Raw genomic sequence first — 14,171 nt, 5'->3', positions numbered from 1 at the left:
AGAAATTGGGAATCTTGAGACGGCTTATAATTGTTCACAAGATAATGTGTCTGTAAGATGTGCTCTAACTAAAGAGTACTCAGAAATAACCAGTTTGTGTTTGAACATCATGAAAATTCCAAGCATTAGAGCTGGGACCAACATATATTCTACAGGCCTTGTATCCACAGAATCAGTTGGGTTGGAAAAGACCTCTGGAATCATCAAGTCTAATCGGTGACTGAACACCACCATGTCAACTAGACCATGGCACCAAGTGCCACATCCAGTCTTTCCTTAAACCCTTCCAGGGATGATGACTCCACCACCTCCCTGGGCAGCCCATTCCAAGGTCTAATCACCCTTTCTGTGAAGAAATTCTACATAATGTCCAACCTAAACCTCCCCGGTGCAATTTGAGATTGTGTCCTCTTATCCTGTTGCTGGCTGCCTGGGAGAAGGGTCTGACCCCTGCCTGGATACAGCCTCCTTTCAGGGAGTTGTATCCAGCAGTATCTGCCACATGCAGAGGAGATGCAGCCCATGCTCATATTTAGGTGATGCACGTTGGTCTTTGTTCAGTGGTCTCTGAGCCCACCTACTCTAAAATGTATTTATTATGTAATTACAAGAGATGCCATAACACTTATATTAGACTCTTTATTCTAAGGTGTATTTGTGTAATATTCAATACTTGAGTGTCTGGCACTTGTGCACAGGTTCAAAAAAGTTAGCCAATAAGCAGTATCAAACAGGCTGGCCAGACCTGTTCTGGAAGGTGACAGCTTGCTCCTGGAATGTTCCTGTTTGCTGCAATCTTTGTGTATTGTGGCTGCAGAGATTGCTGTTTGAACCATGTCCCTGTGCCTTTTTCTACATGTTAGAATGGGCGTATATGAAACTGTGACCAAGAGCTATTTGCTTTGCTTCGTAAATGGCTGTGTATCTACTGGGGACATGTGTTTTAGTCATGCAGGTGACATGGCTGGACATGTGTAAGGCCCAAAAAACCTCACTCGGTGAGGCTTTTGAAAGGGCTTATGGTTGTTCCTGTACTCTTGAGTTAGATGCCTGGGAGAAATACCAACAAGATAGCCTCAAGATGTCAAAACAACAAAAAAGACATTACTGGCAACCTCAGAAGATCAAAGAACTTTGGCGAAAGGTTTAGTGCGACATTCAATCAGCATAAAGAACTTCTCAAAGCATTAACTTAGCCCATTTGACTTGGCAAACTGTAAGCCCGTTTGATTTTGAGATGCTCAAAAATTCCAAGAACAGGGAATTAGAAGAAGAGAGAAAGAAAACCAGAAAAGATATAGAAAAGGACACATATAGCTACCAGCTCCTGGGTTCCAGTAGTGTTCAGCTGACAGAAATGCCAAGAGGAGTTAGGGTCAAGACGTGCTTGCCTTGTGTTCAGCTTTAAATATGCCTTGACCTTCCTGGGCCCTTCCCCAAGGTGAGACCTCTGTTCATTTGGCCACTCAGGAGCTGGGTTTGGGACTCCAGAGGCAGGTGTGGAGCATTGCCTCAGCTATGGCAGGGATTGGCAGCCACTGTGGGGCTGGGATACAGGCGCCAGGAGTGGGGGTGTGTGTGGAGCAGGGCATCACCTCACTAGGGCAAGGCCGAACCTGCCCCTTTCCCCACATGTATGCACCCTAAAATGTCTTGGGACACCAGATCTTCCCAGTCTCTCACAACATGCTTTAACATATGATCTGTGAGGCGAAACCTGTGTGGCCTGGCCATTGTAGAAGATTGGATAGTGTTGTTGGTGTATGACTTGAGGGTTGGATTATTCCTTTTGTGAGTGAGAGACATGGATTTTTGTGTTTGAGACTGACAAGAGCTCTGAGTCAAGAGGTTTTACTTATTACCGATACGTTAACTGCCCAGTTCTTACGCAGTTAAAATAATTGTAGTGGTTTTCATTTTTTCCTCTCACATTATGTGTTAAAACAGAAGTAGTGTGTTGCCATCATGTTCAGTTTTGCTAACCATGTGTTAAAATGGCAGTACGGTAGTTTATAGGGATTGGACCACTGACAGAAATGTGATAAAAGCCATTAAGGCTTTTTTACTTAGATGAAATCTCATCTTTTCAGTGAGAGAAGAGCTTTTCTTTGGTGCAGGGGAGCTTGTTTGGCACATATCTAAGCTTCCTAGGCTATGCAAGGGTGATTTTGATAATGTTTTGATATAGGCATCAGATGACTTGTTTTTTTGAGGTCATGGTGTTGAGGTCACAGCTACAGAAAATAAAGGGGGTCGAATTTGGGGTTCTGACTCAATTTTATAGGGTATATAATCTTGTAGGTAGGTGTGGGTTTTGATAATTTTTTTTTTTTTTGGCTTCTTCCTGTTCACCTGCCCAGTTTCTCTTTAAACAGGGATAGATGAGAATGTCCTTAATTCATGAGAATGCTTTGTCAAACTGCAGTTTTCAAAAGAGTTTCACCCTAGATGATAGTCTTATTTTTCATCTTTAAATAATCTCTTAAAGCAAAGATTTTATCCTTGGGTGTTGATAAGGACTGAAGAATTATGGATTGAACATGGATTGTATTCTAGGTGTGCCATTAACTCACTGGGTGACCTTATTGCTCTCTACAACTGCCTGAAAGGAGGCTGTAGTGAGGTGGGGGTCAGTGTCCTCTCCCTAGTAGCAAGTGACAGGGCAAGAGGACAGGGCCTCAAGTTGTGCCAGGGGGGTTTAGATTGGGTGTTAGGTAAGCTTTCTTCACTGAAACGGTGGTCAAGCACTGGAAGAGGCTGCCCAGGGAAGTCTCATAAGATGTTTAAAAGATGTGTAGATGTGGCACTTAAGGTTGTGGTTTAGTAATGGACTTGGCAGTGTTTGGGTTGTGGTTGGGACTTGATGATCTTAGAGGTATTTTCCAACTTGACTTGTTTGCATCTAACTGTTCCTGTAATACGTCTTCAATGTAATTTTATTAGTTAAGTTAGTTTTGTGTCAGAACGTGTAAAGCCTGCCTCTCACCCCTATGGGCTCTCTGTAATCCAGTCTTAGATTTAGCCTGTGCCCTTTTCTGTGTTTGGAACACTTAGAGTGCCCATACCTCATGTTATCTCAGTTATGTTTCTGTCCGTTGTACGTTTGTCAAATTAAATTAGCTGTTAGATTTATTGACCTCAAGTAATACAGATTATGTGCATGTAATATTTCTCAGTGTGCAAGGCTTGAAAATAAGTTCCAGTCAATGCAACATATTGATCTGTCATAGCAGATATGCTAATCTGAAAATTAATTTGATTCCCTGACAAACCTTGAGGTGAAATTGGATTGCTGGTTGACAAAGGTGACATCATTAACATGTACCTCCTTTTAAATTTTTTTTTCCCTTCTAAAGAAGATTTTTTTAACTGAGGGAAATACTGTTTTTTAAAACCCACTGCATTTGAGGGGTGGAGAGGGGAGAAAGAGGTATTGGAATCAACCACTACAACTGTTTAGTGCTGTCAAATGAGGCCTTGAAGGACTCTTTCTGAATAAACTAGCTTCTCAGAAGAAGTGAATGAGTTTTAAGCCTCAGTTGTCTCGGTTCTTTTGCAGAATAATTTAAAATATATTTTTTAAAGGAGTGGTGGTTCATTTTGAAGCACATAACAGCCTGACTTTGTTCAGCAGTACTTTGTTCAAGTTTTTAGAAGAGTGGGAGTTTTAAAAGGGTCAAAGATTTTCTGTGGTACTCTGGTACTTCAGCTTATTAAAAGCTTGTGCATCTACTCTTGTGGTTTAGGACCTTGTAAAAAGAGGAAATCTACTGAAGGATGGCAGATACTATACCTGTTCTCTATGTATACATTGACTGAGCAAGAAGCTTCTGAAATCTGCTGGGGCAGGGTGGGGTAAAAAGCAGTTGTTTTCCTCTTCCTCTCCTTGATTCCCTCCTCGCCTTAGAAATGTTTGGAAATCATTACAGTGAGTGCTAGATTATGTGACTTTCAACTGCACTTTACTAATACTACATCTTACAGACACTAGTCCTCAAAAGATCAACTTCAATTTCTAGCTCAAATTAGAGGTGTTTCTATTAATTTCAGTATACCATTGACCTGACTTCAGTGACTTTCAGGTTACGTTTTTGATTAAGTTCTTTATGAAATTTATGAGTCAAGAAGGGTTTCTTGTTTACACCAATCTGTTAAAAATAGACAAATTAACAGTTGCATTTAACAGTGTCTATAAATCAAAGAAAGATGTAGTTAAGAGGAAAAGCACTTCCATTTCTCTGGCATAGAGTAGAAAGGTAAGACCAATCTGTGTCAATATCTTTAATTACAAAGTGACTGAATTATTGCTGCAGTTACGCTGCAGTGTAAGACCTTGAATCTAAATTAGTCTTTTAAAGAAATGATTGCTGAACAGATGTTACCTAAAACACTTCATCGCAGCTTTGTAAAATTGTAAATTCCTCATGCTGTTATTTTTGTTGGCATGAATTAACACTGTGGGTTATGATATTAAATTTTAGTGCTGTGTTCTAGCACTTTGTTATATGGTCTTACCTGTAAGCACCAATTTTGAGTTTAACTCATCAATGCCTAAAGAATATCACTGTGTAGAACCTGTCATGTTAAGATAGTTTTGCCCCTGATTGCTTTCCAGATTGCTTTCCAAGCAGCAGAGAGAGAGTGTGTGATAAAGCCATTATCTAAATGCTGAAGTAGTAGATTGGAAATTAAAAGCAAGAAATGCTGTGCAGTTTGTAAATTGTGCTTTCAGACTGAGGTAGCAAAATTACTGAGGGAATATTGTTACAAAGGAAATCCTAAAGTAATAGCATTCACTGTAATCATCCAATTAACTTTTCTCTGAGTCTACAGGTTTCCTTCAATCTTTGATTCTGTCTTCTACTTGTTTTTCTGCTGGAGAATATTCTTTGGGGAAAAAAACAGCTAGTGTTGAATCTTTTTTTGGTGTTAAAATTAGTGCCAATGTGTTCTTGCTCACTTTCGAATTTACAAAGGTGGAGAGGGGATTATGTGATTGCATGTACATCCCTAGTCTTTGTCTTATTTCAGCATTCAGGCATAAGCTGGCTGGGTCTTCTAAAACTCACCTTGCTTAAGCCCTCCTTTTTTCCATTTCTTTTTTTCTTTTCTTACAGCCACATGCAGACTGGAAGTTCTTTGTAATGTATCAAAGAACCTATACACGTGCATGGTGGTTTGGAGGGGGGTGTTTTATGTGGATTCGTTTCTTAGTTTTCATCTGCAAAAAAGGCAAAAATGAAGATTGCAAAAGATCTGGACTGTGAATTTTTAATGTTTTTGTAAATTGAAGTGCTTCAAGGTGGTGGAGGACATGCGTGTTGAAATTGTTTAGTTGGCTGACATCCTGTTACTTTGCATGCCTAAAACCCCTCTCATATTGGCAGGGGTGTATGGCAGGATGCTTGTCTGTCTTCTACTTCCATTCCAAATCATATTTTGTTGGTCTCTCTGTCATACTAGCAATGTCCATCCCTGCCAGGCATGATCTGAGTTCAAGCACCAAACATTCTGTGTTTAAACAATCTGCTTTCATTCAGAAAGTTAGATGAGCAACATCGTTTTGTGCTTATGCCACAGTTAAAAGACCACTTGTGGAGAATGTAGATGCTGCCTCTTCTGGTAGAGTGCCAAAACTCTTAGATGATACAGACTATACTCAGTATTGTACTAGGGTAGTCTTTGCTGGTTCCAGGCCACACTGACCTGTAGTGCTGGTGGAAAAAATGCTGAAGACATGGAATCAGAGTCCCATGTGAGGTGTCATTCTGAATTCTGATCCTGTTTGCCTGAACTGCTTGTACCACATCTAGAGAGAGTGTAGTCTGTAAATATGCATATGCAAAGATAGGGAAATAGATGTAATGACTCAAAAGATCAGACTAGTACTGTTGATCCAATTAAGTGGGATTTGTCATTGCTTTGCTTTGCTTCACTGTCTCTACCTGCACTTGACTGTGGTAATTATATAGGCAATGCCTCAAGTTACTAAATTCCATCTTGCAGATGAACTTCAAGTATGTGCTGCTGTTTGAATCTGCAGTATAAGATCATAATCTTGTGTATGACTGTAAGATTCTTTGCTGTGAATATATATGAAGCCAAATAGTATTTGGCTTCGTTTAGCTGCGTGGTGTGAAAGTTGCATCACACATGGCTTCATCATGTGTGACCTTTCCAAGAGACACAGTACTCTTTCTGTCTCAGGAGCAGCCGTCTTGTTGCTGTGCTTGTGTTGTAAAACTCAGCCCTTGTATCCTGTACCTTTCGGCTTCTGTTTAAGGCTCTGACTATCCTTGGAATTTTTGAGCTCGGGCTTTTGCCAGCTCATCAAGAACACTGTACCATATGTGGCATGTGTGTATATCCCTCTGTCTTATGACACTGGTTATTTAACAGTGTACCTGAGGGACATCATCTCCCATAAGGGGTAATTCTGTCAGATTGCTTCCTTTCTTCAAAAATTATACACCTATGCATTTGTTTTTCATTGGACTTAGCTTTAAGCAACCTGCTTCTACTCAATTGCAAAACAAAATGACCTCTTCCTCCATGTCCCAGACTAAAAACTAAGTTACCTTGAAGAGTGCAATTTTAAAGTTTAGTTGTTTATAAAAGTGTATAGCTGAAGACTAAGCAATGGTGTTACTTCTACTTTTCTAACTATAGGTGCTACTGATAAATCTGTCCTTCTGAACTGTCCTAATTAACTCTTTAATATCTTCATGCTTTTGTATCTCTCTGACTAGAAAACATAATGTCAGCATATTTAAAATATTGATAATTTGTTTTTCAGTTTTGCATATCTACTTTCTACATCATAGCCTAGAAGAATACTTGTACATAGCTGCTATGCTTTCAAAGCAATAATTTTGTTATTGTGGAGTAGTTCATGGAAGGTGCAAAATAGCATGTAAATATTTTCATCCATTGCAAAGCAGTATTTTGTAAATTTACTTAATGTTTTTAGCACTGACTGAATGTTACAGGAATATTTCTTAAGCCATATTTATTTACTTGCTGGCCTATGTTTAAGGCAATGTGTTCACTTGAGCAGAATGTGTCTTTTGTGAACTGATATATCTGAGCCTGAAAGTAGAAATGTGTCCCTGTGGTAGTACACCACTCCAGCTTTTACCTTGTCTTTACCTGATTCCCAGTCTAGTTATATTTCCTCTTACTAGAAATGTGTTTTGTTTGGCCTGTAAAGAATAAAAATATGCTCTTGTTCTTGAGTTACAGCACTCCTCTAAATGTAATGCCATTAAAAGATCCAGTGTGGTTTCTTTGTTGTTAAGACCACATGTAATGTTTCACATCTCTGTATCCTTGAATACTATAGAAGACCAATAAAGCTGTCAACTGATTTTACTTTGTACAGCCTTGTCAGAAGAGAAGGACTTGGTGAGGGAGAGGGAAAAAAAATAACCCCAGTACTTATGTTTTAACCAACTCCTCTGACTGGGAAGCATTATAACATAAAGTTTACTACATAAGTCTTTAGAGATGTCTTACAGCAAGTCATTCAGCCTTTTAATATTGGAGTGCTGAAAGAGCTGAACATTAGGTTGTAGTTCGCATGGAGTTTCTTCTCCTTTATAAAGAAAGTCTCTAAATACATCACCAGTGTTGATATTTAGTCAAACTAGACTCCACAAACTTCTATGAAAGAAATGCTGGTATTTTTAGACTCCCGTACTCCAGGTATCCAGTAAGACGAAGACTTTGAGAGAAGACTCATATCTGTATATCAAGTTTGTTATACCATTATGGTGTCCTTAATTGGTTGTGTGGTAATGTTTTTTCACTAATTAGTCAGATGACATGCATCAGTGAGGTATTCTGATCTACAAAATGGGAAATGTTTCACCCTTTATCATAGTAAATTGCATTGCTGAATTTCGCAACTTAAATGAAAAGTAAGGTACTTTTCATTTGATCTATCCCACTAACTTCTGTCTTCTTCGAGGAACAAAACCTGAATCTGAAATTGCCTGGTTACCTGCATGATGACAGTGTCTTGTATGGAGGAGTTGCAAAACATCCAACATCTGTTCCTAAGTGGAAATTAACCTGATGTTGTTGCTTTTCTGCATTTTTTTAGTAACAGGAGTGTACATGAATTTGACATGAGTCTTGAATTTCCACTCAAAGCTTAGAATGCAGGTTGTTTTCATTCTAAGCAGATTATGTAATCTCCTGCCATGTTAGAGGAGCTCCTGATGGTATTTGTGCCTTGCTTAAGGCTTAGTGATTTAAGTCATCTGTATGAAAAAGGAATACATTTTTATGTTCTTCACTACCTAGTTGCAGTGTCAGACCATATGTTAGTATTTTCTCTTGCAGTTTAGCTCGCTTAAGGATAGAAGTATTATACCAAACATTGCTAAATGCAAAGTCATGAGCTTTTGCAAATGACACCAGTTAACACTTTTACTGTCTTTGTAGCTATTTAGCAGAATGGGAAAAACAAGTAATAAAACCCAGTTCTATAGCAGTGTGTGGGGCAAAAGTGGGATCTACACGTGTGGCCGGAGAACACCAGTTAGAAGACTGGGATACAGATCTTCAGTTTCCTGGCTGGACTGGAGTATTTTCACTTAGTTGTTGTTTTCATTTATTACAAATCCTCACCTATCAGAGCATGGAATGGAATTATAAAGGTTCAGTAGTGACCTAGCTCCTTTTTAAACAATTTTTTTTTTTTGATAGTAGAACTTAGTGTGTCACTGAATAATGTGTTTCCTTGCACCTCCTTTGATTTTTAACTTCATAACCATTCATCAGACACTTCTTCCTCAGTTTCTTGACACTATTCAGACTAGACCTCTTGTGTCATAATACTTGATTTAACACAAATTGTTCTTTAATTCTGAGGGATGAGCCAGGGAAGATGTCAGAAGTACTGATCATAGAATCATTAAGGTTGGAAGCCTCTGAGATTGTTATCATTAACCTAGCACCACCACTTCCACTGCCAAACCCAAGTGCTACATCTCTGCATGTCTTTTGAGCACTTCCAGGGATGCTGATTCCACCACTTCCCTGGGCAGCCTGTTCCAATGCCTTGCTACCCTTTCAGTGAATAAATTTTTCCTAATACCCAAGCTAACCTCCACTGGTGCAACTAGAGGCCATTTCCTCTTGTCCTATTGCTTGTTAACTGGGAGAAGAGACCAACCTGCACCTTGCTGTAACCTCCTTTCAGGTTGTTGTAGAGAGTGATAGCCAATTATTGTTGACTTGGTGAAGAGTTTCCAAATCTGGTTAATTAGGATATAGTCATTGACAGTTGCTATAGCTGTTGCCATGCTGTGCACACCAGGCAGAGAGGGGAGTCTTAAGAAAAGGGTAAGAGCCTGTCTCACTAAGTATGTGACTTCACATTCTTGACATTTTCCTGCCTAGTCTGTTCTCAGCCTCTTCATAGAAACAATACATGGGATCCCTGCAATGCTGACTCATCAGTCACCAATGATCTGTGCTGCTCTTTGGTTTTATGCAAGAGCTGTATGTCCTAGCACATGCTGTGTTTGTAAATGTGCAGTGGAGAGCAAATGTTGGTCCAGGAACTGCTGTTTTGAGTGATCTACAGATTCGTTGGATATTACTATTATTAAATGCTTAGTTCAGTTTCTGCTCACAGCTTTGTGCTCTGCTTGCCACAGAGGCATTGCATGAGACTATTCAACAGTGTGAGTAGTTTGAGTGTTGCAGCTTGACAGATAGTTTTGAACTTCTGAGGAGCTCTGTGCTCTTCTGCTGAGTTTGAAATCTCTGGATGATTTGTTGTTGGTGTCCCCCCAGCTGTCTTGAGAAGACACATGTCTAGTAGCTGAATTACGTGCAGGTCAACTGTATATTTAGCTATAGAATATAATTTAGTTATGAAATACAATAAAACACAACTTGTTTCAAGCTATGCTTGGTTCATATTCTTCTGATACTCTGTTGGAGGGTCAAATGGAAGATTTTTTAAATCCGTATAACTTGCTGTGCATTGTAAACCAGGAAGGTACAACTTGCTGAGAAACTTGCTTTATTTCAAGTGTCGAGATTTAACTTGCATGTGATTTTGAATAAAAGTAGCTATAACTGAGCTTTTCTTTTTTTTCTTTTTAACTGCACAATTTTGACATGACTGCTTTCCTGTTTGATTTACAGCATTTAAATATCAAGACACTGACAGATGATGTGGTAAGACAACTTAAGTTTTGCTTTGGCTATGCTAAGCAAATAACCTTACTGCTAATGCAATAGAAATAACCTTACTGATACAAGAAACTATCTTAACTTTGAAGATAATTTAGTTAATTGGCAAAGTCTCACTGAACTGGTAATTATCTGTAACGTAATCAGTACGAGTAGCAAAAATGTAGCAAAAATGTATGGATGGCTTTGAAGTATGCTGTAATCACAGCTAAATGAGCCTGACACAGGTAATTGTGCCAATCTACATGCAGTATAGTTAAGATATCTGTGATTGCATGTTTAATATTAAAGTTACTTAGGCTGCATGGCTAGCTTAAAATAACATGTTTAACAAAGTAACATTTACTTGTGAAACTCATTAATGCTTGTTCAAACAAGGTTAAGTATATTCAATGTCATGCTTAACAATGTGTTTCTCAAGTTTGATCAGAGATGAGGTTCTGTATGTGACCACAAACCAGATTTTTTTCTTGCTCTTGAAGTTACCTATTTCACTGCCTGTACTGTTCTATTGTAGGTAATAATATTTTTTCTTAAAATACATGATTTTACAAAGTCTTTGAATTTGCCTAGAAAGTAATGTTTTGTCATCACCCAAAGATCAGCTGTTACAACTTCAGTGTTATACAGAGTTCTTGATGAAGTATTTCTGTGTGTAACTGGGAGCTGAAGTGCAGAGAGATGGATGCTGGACAGTGCAACACATGCTGAGAAACACGGCAGTTTGCCAGCTTGGGAACCAGCAGCCAGGTTATGTGGATTAGGTGTACAAACTTAGTAGTGTTGACCATATTGCCTCTGCCTGTCTTTCCTAGTTTGACTTAAGTCATCTGTTTCTATTTCTTTAGCAGAGTTTCGTTGGATGGAAATTGTTATTAAGAAATTTGAGTCTGACTGGCTGATAATACAAGTTTGATTGTATAAACTTGTGTTTATCTTAAAGAGCTAAGGAAATGCTATCAGCCCTCTGAAAGCAAAAGTATTTTTTGGTAACTAGAAAACAAGTTTTGATAGTGTCATGTAAGGGTTATAGTTGGGGTGCACAAGGTATTGCAGTTTGTTTTTGTGAGATGCCTTTTTTTTCCGGTTAAAGAGGCTAGACTGCTGCCTTATTGCACTTGTCCAACTTGTAATTGTAGCCCCAAAAAGTCAGTGGGTTTATTGTGGATTTTTAGGATAAGGACAAAAAGCCTGTCAGCTCTATAGTAAAAAAACTTTTCCCCAACTCCTTAAATTTCTCAGAGTATAGCAAACATCCCTTAACAGAGTAATGAAACCTCTTTTGCAGAGTAGTACCAAGTTGTTTATATTAATATATATTTTTTAAAAGGGAAATGACAGCTATTTAGTAAAAGGCTAACAGTAAAAAAAATTACAACACCGCAACATTTGAGATCTTTTAAATAGTTTTAAAGGTGGATATTCTGTTTACTTGCAACATCATCTTGGAATGAGGGTATGCTTTCAAATGGACACTTTTTATCCCTCTATTTCAGTTTTCCGTTGATTTACTCTTCCTGTGTCTGATTCTGGGACAAGGACAAAATTTGTAGTAAGAGAAGATAAGGAAATTGAAGGTTTAAGATTACTTGATTTTGTAGCTTTCAATGAAATAATGTATTTCCTTCTCATGGGCAATCATTTGCATGTAAACTTACTGCTGCATTATACTTTCTAAATTATTTATGTTTTATTACACCCAACCCATTTCTTATAAATACAGTGTTGTGTGTCGGTGATCAGGAACTTTTTTTGTTTTTAAATTCAGGTATGTTAGCAACATGTTGAGAATCTAAAATGCAGACTGCTTTTCAGTATTTAAATTGTATTATTTGTGAGATGCTGACGAATTGTCTACTTTTAGTGTCAAATCCTCATTAAGTTCAGAAACACCTTGCTTTTTACACATGCTTCTTTTAGCTTGTTTGTTTACTAACTGCAAAGATGGCAGTCGCATTCTTGCTCCACAGAGGAGTGGAAAGCAGGTACCTGAGACGTCAAATTATCTCTCTCAAGTGCTCCACATTCCAAGAATCACAGAATCATCAATGCTGGAAGACACCTTCAAGATGGTGTAGTTCTACTGTCAGCATAGCACCACCATAATCGCCCCTAAACCGTATCAAGTGCCGCATCCAGATACCTCTTGAATGCTTCCAGAGATGGTTAGTCTATAATGCTCCTGGACACCTTATTCTAATGCCTAACCACTCTTCCAGTGAATTTTTTTTTTTTTCTGATGTCCAATCTGAACCTCCCTGGGTGCAACTTAAGGCCATTTCCTCTCATCCTTCCACTTGAGATGGCAGAAGAGGCCACCTCCCACCTTGCTAAAACTTCATTTCAGGCATTTGTAGAGAGCAGTGAGCTCCCCCCGAGCCTCTTCTTCTCCAACATAAACAGCCCCAGCTCCCTCAGCTGCTCCTCATAGGACTTACATTCTAGACCCTTCGCCTGCTGCATTGCCCTTCTCTGGACACACTCCAGCGCCTCAATGCTTTTCTTGTAGCGAGGGGCCCAAAACTGAACACAGGATTCGAGGTGCAGCCTCACCAGAGCATCACCAGGGGAATGGTCACTGCCCTGGTCCTGCTGGCCACACTATTTCTGATACAGGCCAGGATGCCATTGGCCTTCTTGTCCACCTGAGCACAGCTGGCTCACGTTCATCCACTGTCAACCAGCGCCCCCAGGTCCTTTTCTACTGGGACTTTTTCCAGCCACTCTGACCCCAGCCTGTAGTGCTGCAAGGGGTTTTGTTCAGGATATGGCACTTGGCCTTATTGAACATCAGGCCACTGTTCTCAGCCCACTGTCTTGGGGTGACTTTATGATGTGTATCCCATATCGCTGCCCTATGCCCAGAAATTAACTTTGTGCCTTTCTATGCCTCTAAATTGAGCCTGAGAGGGGGAAGGAAAAACTGAGCAAAACTTTTTCAAAGCAGTTTGCAGCTTGTTCAAGGTCACACAGATAGCAACTTTTGCCCAGCTGCAGCAGGGGAGCGAGGAAGCACCCAGCTTGCTTTTTCCCCGAGTCAGTTTTTTGGCCAGTTGTTCAGCTGCTTTTTCTCCAGAGAGAGACTGAGAGTTGAATTTTTCCTTCCCTGGAATTTTGGATTTTCTCCCTTTTCTACTGGACTGCATGATTGCTTTAATATCAGAGCACATCGGGAGGACTCTTCACCGGGCACAGAGGGCCTGGCCCCGGCCCAAGCCCCAGCTCCGAGGAGACCAAAGGGAGGACTCTAACACTTTCCCAGGTTTTTTCTCCACAGCAAGAGATTTTATTATTTAGCATTATTATCCTTTTCCCGTGTGTTTGTTAAATAAATAGCTTTTATCTCTTCCACTTTCCTTCGAGAAAAATTTATTTTCCCCAAACCTGGTGGGGCAGGGGCGGTGGCCTGCCTTCTCTCAGAGGATATATTTCTAAATTTGGCCAAACCGGAACACCCACCTATCTAGCCTGTCCAGATTCCTCTGCAGAGCCTTCCTGCCCTCCAACAGATCAACAGTTGTCACCCATCTTGGTGTAATCTGCAAGCTGACTGAGAGGGCACTTAACCCCTTTATCCAGATCATTGATGAAGATGTTAAGCAGGACTGGCCCCAATACTGAGCCTTGGGGAACCCCACTTGTGACTGGCTACCAACTTGATGTAGCACCACCATTCACTACAACTCCCTGGATTCGTCCGTCCAAACAGTTTTTCACCCAGTAAAGAATGCACCTGTCCAAGCCATGAGCAGCCAGTTTCTCCAGGAGAATGCTGTGGGAAATGGTGCGAAGTGCTTTAGTGAAGTCTAGGGAGGCACCATCCACAGCCTTTCCCTCATCCACTGAGTAGGTCGAATGGTCATAGAAGATCACGTTGGTCAAGAAGGACCTGCCTTTCCCAAACCCGTGGTGGCTGGGCCTGATGCCCTGGTGGTCCTGTACATTCTGTGTGATGTCAC

At 39.9% G+C, this 14,171-nt stretch overlaps 1 protein-coding gene across 4 annotated transcripts in view; it reads left to right on the top strand.

Moving 5' to 3' along the window:
- DIAPH3 (diaphanous related formin 3) overlaps nucleotides 1–14,171 on the top strand; it is a 210,197-nt gene that overhangs the window by 905 nt on the left and 195,121 nt on the right. For 3 of the 4 annotated variants that reach the window (XM_039568562.1, XM_039568565.1, XM_039568581.1), the window contains exon 2: nucleotides 10,165–10,197. The exons of the other annotated variant lie outside the window; for it this stretch is intronic. In XM_039568562.1, the coding sequence (XP_039424496.1) occupies nucleotides 10,165–10,197 (33 nt within the window). The remainder of the gene's footprint in view (nucleotides 1–10,164; nucleotides 10,198–14,171) is intronic. 4 annotated transcript variants of the gene reach the window in all.

The sequence above is a fragment of the Corvus cornix genome, chromosome 1 (assembly GCF_000738735.6).
Source record: "Corvus cornix cornix isolate S_Up_H32 chromosome 1, ASM73873v5, whole genome shotgun sequence".
In the NCBI taxonomy this organism is placed as follows: domain Eukaryota; kingdom Metazoa; phylum Chordata; class Aves; order Passeriformes; family Corvidae; genus Corvus; species Corvus cornix.
Note: the sequence above shows the minus strand (reverse complement) of the source record. Positions and strands in the feature narration are given on the sequence as shown.